The sequence below is a fragment of the Tenrec ecaudatus genome, chromosome 7 (genome assembly GCF_050624435.1).
Source record: "Tenrec ecaudatus isolate mTenEca1 chromosome 7, mTenEca1.hap1, whole genome shotgun sequence".
NCBI classification, from domain to species: Eukaryota; Metazoa; Chordata; class Mammalia; order Afrosoricida; family Tenrecidae; genus Tenrec; species Tenrec ecaudatus.
The window spans coordinates 136,324,799-136,332,926 of record NC_134536.1 but is presented as its reverse complement, the minus strand read 5'-3'; the positions used below and the strand labels follow the sequence as shown (position 1 = coordinate 136,332,926).

Here is an 8,128-nt window from a genome sequence, read left to right as displayed (position 1 = left end):
TCTTAGTTATTTTTATTTTCTTTGAGGGCAGACTTAAATAAATTTTAATAAATCAAAAGGGAGCTAATTTGTCAGCATCAGACAAGCTTTCTGGCTGGATTTACCCTTCAGGAGAGGGAGAGCTCGGTGATTTTTCTAACCTACTTGTAGTATTTCTCACCAAAGGGTTGTTCTTGTGTCTCCCTAGGGAACGTGCAAAACATTGAAAGACGGTGAATAGCTCCCTTCCAGAGCAACAGGCAGGCCATAGGGCCTTTCCAGTCCTCTCTGTTAGGGGCCCATAATTGAAATTCAGTCTTCAGGAACTCCCCTTTCCTGCTTGTTTTGTTTGTTTGTTTGTTTGCTCAGACGGGTTTCCTTGGCTAATGGGCCTGATAAACATTCAAGAAACCTTGGCGTTGACTCTCACCTTCTCCCTGTCAAATTCTGCTACTTGGGTGGGAAGCAGGGGGGAAAAGTCAATTGGGCAGAATTTTCAGATCCAACTGTTTCTGTAAATCAATTAACTTGGCATAATCCGATGTCAGCTTATAAACGCGTTTCTTTGGGTTCTAGGGCTAGCCTCAACGCTCAAAAATGGCAACTCATTACTTGGCCTAAATCCTAGCTCCTTGTTGGAAAAGCCTGCACGAATATTTGGGTGGGACAAGGAGGAGGCTGCTCATTGAACCCCAGTTCTCTGGGGAGGAAAGCGAGCCCGGAGGGTAACTCGGGGGTCCTTCGGGGGTCCTCGAGGGACGAAAAGACCCGCGAGCGTTGGCGAGCGCCTAAGGGCACGTTTCCAGGGTTTCGGCGGGAGGACCCCGCGCGCTCCAGGCAACAATGCGCCCCGCAGCCTTCGCATCCACGACGTCACGCGGCTCTCAGCCTCCCATTGGTTGAGCTCATCCAATCCCGTGACTACAACGGGCCGTATAAATACCGGCTAGGGGCCGGCCGGGGGCCGCCATTTCGTGGACGCCAGGGGCTCCGGGGAGGCTGAGGGGGGCGAGCCGGAGGAGAAGACCCATTCGCGCGTGTAGTTTTAAGCCTCTGCGTCTGCGAGACCAGATTTCGGTAAGGAGCCCGAGACGGAAAGACGGAAGCGGGAAACCGTATTTATCTACAGTCTCGAAGGTGTGGCCGGCCCAGCCCAATGGCGGCCCCAGACGGAGACAAAGAGCCGCCGCCGCCATTTTGTGACGCTGTGCGCGGGCTGGCGGCCGAGCTGGCGGGCCCGTCGGAGGCTGTTGCCTGGCTTCGGGGTGCCGGGGTTGTGCTTCCCCTTTGTGGGGCGCTCGGGGGGAGGGGTCGGGGCGGTGCGTCACCGCAGTGTTGGGACGGAGGGCGCCCGGCCGCGGCCTTTGGATTGATGGCGCCTTTGGGGCTCGTTACCTCCGGAAGTTCCTTCAGGAATTTCCCCCCGGTCGCTAAGGAGCGTCGCAGCGCGCCCTGCTTAGTCAGTCTCTGCTTCCCACGTTCCCTTTATTGGGGGTGAGACGTGGATGTCTCTTTGGGGACCAGAGCCCCCTTTTCCAGCGGGCGTCTGTCAGTCGGGCGCGAGCACGTCGCCTGAGCCTGGTGTCGGTCGGGTTGGAGTCACAGCTGCGGGGCCAGAGTCAATAGCTAGGTGGTGTCGGGACGCGAGGGTTAGGGTTTTTACATCTGTCGATTTTAGGTAGCTTTGAGAAGAACGGGGTGCTTAGAAAAGCTTTTGGGTTGCGTTCCGCTTTGGGCTTTTCCGCCATTTGAAAGCGTGCTGCGCGGGGGGTTCAGGCTCGTGGGGACCCCGCGTGAGGGAAGTAGAGTTGTGCTCCGGCGGGTGTCCGCTGGGCTGTTTGGGGAGCAGGCCTCTCCGGGCAGGTTGGAACCACCAACCTCGGGGGGCGGGGGTGTATCGTAGGCCAAAGCCCAGAACCGTTCCCATCGATCGATCACGAATAGTTTGTCGATCGTATTCTAGCGTGGCTTGGATTGCTCGCCTTTCCCATGGTTCTGTTGTAGCACAGGCCCTGGGCTCTTGGGAAAGGAGGTGGGAACGCGGGCTTGGCGGTGGAGGGATTGTTTTCCTTGCTCTTTGTGAGGCCCCTCTGGTGGATTGGCGGCGTTTGTAAGCGCTCCCACGCGATGAAGGTCAGTGTGTGTCCGAATGCTTTGGGCTCTTGTAGGAATTTTTAAACTTATTGAAGCGATTTTTACTTATGGCTCTTAAATGGCACGTACTGCTAGAATTCTTACTGGTTGAAGCGGAAGCTTCCCTAGCGTTGCCAGGGTGGTGGGTGTTTTTTTCCTTAAATCATTTTATTGCGGGCTCCTACAATTCTTATCACAATCCATCCATCCATCCATTGTATCAAGCGCTTATGTGCATTTGTTGACATCATCATTCTCAAAACATTTGCCTTTTACTTGAGGCCTTAATATCGGCTGCTCATGTTCTTTCTCTCCCCACTCCCCTCTGCCGGGTGGTGGTTTTTAAACGTAAAGTTGTGCCGTTTGTCTTGGACTTGAGAAAGATGATTTATGTCAGTTGATGGTTTAACGTTTCTTAAACAATTTATTGTTGTATTTATTTGGTTTTTCAGTGACAGGTGTGCTGTGGACCAGTTTTTGTTTTTCTAATACCTTTTTTGGGGGGTTAACTGTTCCAGTCCCTGATTGGGTTCGCAAAACCCACAGCTTCTGCATTGATTAGCGACCTAAAGAAGGGTGTCCCGAGGCCTACAGCCAGCACTTGATAGCCCGATCTTCTGCCCAGCATCTGGGGAGGCTCCTGTAAGCTCCCCAGACCTTGTGCTCCAGCGTCATTGGGGCCCCTCAACCCAGTGCCCAGATGGTATGTAGTAAATGTGTCTCAGTGTTTCATTTCTGAAGTAGTCTTCCCCTCAATTTGTACTGGTTCTTGCTCGGGAAAGATGAGGCTACAAGAGTCCCCTCTTATGTAGGGTTTCACTCAATGCCTGTGGGGTTTGGGGGTCTTGGGAGGGAAACTTGGTGATTGAAGGGTTGGAGAGGTGAGTGTTTTAAGGGTACTTTTTTTTTAAGCTGCTTATATTTTTAATAACTGCATGTATGGCTGAGGTTTTAAAAAATTGATGAAGGAGCTGGAAAATTGGAATTCAAAAGTGCTTAGATTTGTACACAATCACTCTGAAGCCCCTTTGTGTATCAAAACCTTTGTTAATTCAGCATTCTTTAAAATATATATAATTGTATTGGGGTCTCTTAACTGCTCTTAACAATCCATACATCAAGTGTATCAAGCACATTTGTATATGTTGCCATTATTTTCTTTCTACTTGAGCCCTTTTGCTTCCCCTGCACCATAATGGAGCATCTTTTTTTTTTTTGAGCATCTTTTTATGTACAATTTAGTTATTGGGTTACCATTACCTTGTGCAGCCTTCATCTGTTTCCTGCTTTTATTCCATGGCCCTTAGAGAAAACTAAACAAAATACCTATCTACTCTCCCTGACCTTAGGAAACCATATTACCCGATTTTTGCGCAATTTTTCCCTTAGTATTTTAAGGAATTTCTCTCACATGTGTATGGTATCAGACATTTTGATTAATGATGACCCATTTTATTCCCTTTTTGTTGTTACAGAAATGCATCGTGATTCCTGTCCATTGGACTGTAAGGTTTACGTAGGTAACCTTGGAAACAATGGAAACAAAACCGAATTGGAGCGGGCTTTTGGGTATTATGGCCCACTCCGAAGTGTGTGGGTTGCTAGAAACCCTCCCGGCTTTGCTTTTGTTGAATTTGAAGATCCTCGGGATGCAGCCGATGCTGTTCGAGAGCTGGATGGAAGGTAATTTAATGTAAGGAACTGTCACTTGGATTAATTTAGATTCTGTCTGCTGTAAATGACTTCTTGTGGACTGTCAACCCAAATTGATGTTACTGGAGGTTTACTTGGTCCTTTTCTGTAAAGGGGTCCTTAGGCAATTGTAGTGAAAGTAGGGAGGAAAAGCATTTTTTCCCAGCAGGCCATTGAAGAAAGGGTTAATGGTAAATCCAAAGTCTTTTGGGATTTTATGTAGTTATAAGCTAGCTGATAATTTTTATAGATGCATGATGGTTGGTGCCATAAGGGCTTGTTTTTGCATTTTCTAAAAAAGGTATAATAAGGATTTATGAATTGGTACTCTTCAGATTGCAGAACAGGAAACATGCAATGAATTAACTTCAGGTTGCAAGTTACCGTATTCTCACAGATCGAAGTTGACAAATGCTTAAGAACCACTGGTTTTTGTCTGGAGGGATATTTGTATACTAGATTGGGGACACTACAAACATAACTACTGCAGAAGGATTTTTCAGAAAAATTAAGCCTATTAAGCTGGGTCTTACATTGAATCAGTTAAAAGAAGTGGGTTTCTTTTGTGACTAGTACTTTCAAAAATAATTGCTATAAATTTGATTTGAAATAACACAGGATCTATTGAACTTACACATCCGTGTTAAAAGGATTAATGAACTGGAAACAGCATAACTTAAATGTGGTTGCTGCTTGTTAGGGATTTTAATGTGATATATTGAGATTTTATTATTGACACTTCCAGAACACTGTGTGGCTGCCGAGTAAGAGTAGAGCTGTCAAATGGTGAAAAAAGGAGTCGGAATCGTGGCCCACCTCCCTCTTGGGGTCGTCGCCCTCGAGATGATTATCGGAGAAGAAGCCCTCCCCCTCGCCGCAGGTACTTGAGGGAGAGTGTTTAAAGGCGTAGTGGCATAGCTAGTAGAAGCAAGTGTTTCTCTTAAAGTTTGTTGATGGGTTTTACACTTATATTGTGAAGAAGAATCTGAGGTGGTTATGCAGCAGCACTGTGCTGGACAGTAGATTTGGGGTATGCGAGTTGTGCTGAGTGTTGGCTTTTTTTGTCTCTAGGGCACTCATGTTGGCAGTTCATGACTTCTATCTTGGATCTGTCTTCTAGCTCATCTTCTAGTTGCATCTCTCCAGGTCTTCCCTTATACTTCAGTTTAGGCCTTTTCCCATTTCTTGACTCGGTAATAACCAACATTTGCGTTCAATTCTGGTTCTTCACAAAAATGTGCTTTCTACTATTAGCAAGATTGTAATATTTATGAAACAGACAACTGTTTTAATGTTACAACTGGTAAAGTAGAAATCCTTCTGAAATATGATAGTCACTGACCTATTAAAGGGGCTAAAAGAAGTATTCCCAGTCACCTGTTCCTGAAACCTAAATAGGAGAGCATTCTGGGTTTTTTTGGTTACGTTTTTGGTTGTTGGTTTCCTGGGGTTTTTTTTTTGTAATTGGAAATGGCTTCATTCTTGGACCAGGCAGTATTGTCTGGGTGCTAACTCCACATTTCCTCAAACCTCCAAAATAATTTCTGCAGGACTGAATTTACCTCTTATTGGTGAGTGCAGTCCTCCTAGGAGAAAGGAGTTCAAAATCTTGCCCCTTTTGCTATTTTGGAAAACAACACACTGTTGCCCATCTTAATAAGAGTATTTATTAGCTGATAGATGGTTGTACTGATGGCTTGTTTTTCATTTTTTTTGTGCTTTTTGGTCCATCTATTAATAAAAATGAACCCCGTTACAGAGTCACCATCATGTCTCTTCTCACCACCCTCTGAGTCTGCATTAGCCAGTCAACTACCCCTTTCAGCGTCATGTGACCAGCGCGCCCCATTCAGCTTGGCTGGTGTCGTTTCACATGACCCAGGCATGGCCAGTCGCCAGGTTGCACCGCCCTTTGGTTCCCGAGCATGCTGTATTCTCTCAGCCTTCTCTCCAACCTTAACCAAAATCGGCAGCAGCCACCTCGACCGCCCACACATTCCTGGCCAATCAGCTCAGCTGTTTATTTACCAAATGTCTTCACAACAACTACAGCAGCAGCCTTCGGCTAACCAAAAAGCAGGAAAAATCCACAACACCCCCTTCGCCAACCAACTAAATCCAACGCAACATCTGGCAAAACCTTTTCAGCAAATTCTTCCTGGCCGTCAGTCCGGCAGCCTCACCTCACCATTTCTAGCTTGTTGAAACCCAAAACTAGTAAGTTTTTCCTGCTTATACAGTTTACTGCTGGTTAAAATAAGGAGTAAGCGGCTTAAAGTAATTCTTTTTCTGGATCAAAGGCTGGCTGTGCATAATTGAATGGTAACGTACATATATATTGCTTGAATAAAACTTTTAAGGGTGATAGGGAACTCATAATGTAACTAGACTTCCAAGTGAAACTTATTTGCATGCGTGAGATGCCAAACTAAAAATTTTAATATATCTAACCAGTAAGCTTACCTTTCTAGCAGAAATTTGTTGAATCCTTATCACCTTTAAATGGTTTTACTAACAGTTTTCAAAATTTAAAAACAATTTTTGGGGTAAAGTGGGCCGAGCAAGCTAAGGTAATTTGGATAAGCCTAAGTACACCCTTAAATGTGACAATCACAAATGCAGTTCTAATGTAGCACTGAATAAAGGCATCAGTATGTAAACAAGTAGCACGTTTTCACAAATTTACACCCTCCACCTGGTACCTAAGTCTTGTCATGGACTTGTGGGTTGCATGGGTTCCAAATACTGGCTTATGGTACTGTTTTGGAACTACTTGTGGGACTACATTTTGGTGTGGTGTTTGGGTAGTGAGTTTAGCTTGACCTGAAATTTTGCATTGGACAGATCTGCTGTGAAGCATTCTTGATTAAAGTGAATTCATGGTAGGAATTACCTGCCTTTTTCACTTTGAGCTTTTAGTTCTTGAACTTGGCCCCCCCCCTTTTAAAAAAATACTTTTCTTTCTGTTTTAAAGTTAATGAGTTTATATAGTTTTCTTTTATTATTATCTTTTACTTTTTTTTGGACAATGGGTGCCAGTTCTTTGGCACATTTCCTGGGTCCAACAGTGAGATTGAAAGTTGGGAAATGGCCTCTCGCCATCAGTAGTAATCGATGTGGCCTAATTTTCCCTTTTCTGCTTTTAGATCTCCTCGGAGGAGAAGCTTCTCTCGCAGCCGGAGCAGGTAAATAAAATTGCCTCCTGTGGGGGCTAGATTCCCAAAAAGAGCAGCTTTGCCTTTGTTCTTGGGGCATTGATAGGACTAATTGTGTAGGAGACCTTGAATCAGTGTGGCTGGCATATAAATCCTGGGTGGTTAATTTCAAAATGAATCAGCTTGGCGTATTTTAAAAACCTCGGTTAGAGACCATTTTGTTGCTGGCCCTAATTTTGGCTCCTTGTTTAGGTCCCTTTCTAGAGACCGGAGAAGAGAGAGATCACTGTCTCGGGAGAGAAATCACAAGCCGTCACGCTCCTTCTCAAGATCTCGTAGGTAAGAAAGATCTCTGATAATGTAGTAATGTAAATATAAAACGTCTCTCTCAAAAGAAGCTGTTTCGGTGACTTACTGTTTTGTTTTATTTCTTAGCCGATCTAGGTCAAATGAAAGAAAATGAGAAGATGGAGTTGCAGATGGAGCGTAGGATGTACAGGAAATGCATCATTTGACAGGAGTGTACAGACAAGTCACGTTGTGTTTGAGTCTTCAGAAGCCTTGGTGCGTTTTAAAGATATTTAGCAGTTGGAATTTTGTCTCCACACAAAATTGAATTTGCTTTGAACTTCAGTAAGTCTTGAATAAGACTGATAATAAACCTCTGAGTCTCGCCCAGCTAAAGTGTGATGCTTTAATGTTGAGGAAACAAGTGGCAACGTTGGCAGGTTGTGTTTTGTCGGTGGCTGGGAAAAGCAGGCAGCTGTCGTGGAAGGAGCAGTCTCTGAGCAGCTTAGAACATAGAAGCCACCAGATAAAAGTAAGTAGCTGCACCATTAAAGTAGGTTAGAGGTTTTAATAAATCCAACCTAGTCTTCAACAGTGTGCAGAAGTTACTCAGTTCATTTTGAATTTGATTCAAGTTTTAAGGAATTTTTTTTTACTCTTGCTTTAGGTCATAAAGTCTTTGTTATTGCTGTATACAAATAAGTATTTTGTAACATTTGGAAAACGGAGGCTATCTAAGGAGCCAATGTTCTGCCAATTTAATAGGGTACATTGTACAGCTAAACTTACAGTTACTGTGCAAGGTTTGTTTTCATGCTGTCATTTGTAATGTGTTTTGTGGATGTCTTTGGGATTAAAGTTTTGGTTTATACATTGTTTAA

At 44.6% G+C, this 8,128-nt stretch overlaps 1 protein-coding gene across 3 annotated transcripts; it reads left to right on the top strand.

Moving 5' to 3' along the window:
• The first annotated feature begins 947 nt into the window (after positions 1-947).
• LOC142453660 (serine/arginine-rich splicing factor 3-like) lies at positions 948-8,128 on the top strand. 3 transcript variants are annotated; one of them, XM_075555190.1, is made up of 7 exons: positions 955-1,056; positions 2,631-2,815; positions 3,588-3,795; positions 4,550-4,684; positions 6,951-6,989; positions 7,212-7,298; positions 7,395-8,128. In XM_075555190.1, the coding sequence occupies exons 3-7, from the start codon at positions 3,590-3,592 to the stop codon at positions 7,420-7,422; spliced, it is 495 nt and encodes a 164-aa protein (XP_075411305.1). In that variant the 5' UTR covers positions 955-1,056; positions 2,631-2,815; positions 3,588-3,589; the 3' UTR covers positions 7,423-8,128. The 3 variants fall into 3 exon arrangements, with proteins under 3 accessions (XP_075411306.1, XP_075411305.1, XP_075411307.1); XM_075555192.1 differs by having other exon boundaries at positions 2,565-2,815; XM_075555191.1 differs by lacking the exon at positions 2,631-2,815 and having other exon boundaries at positions 948-1,056.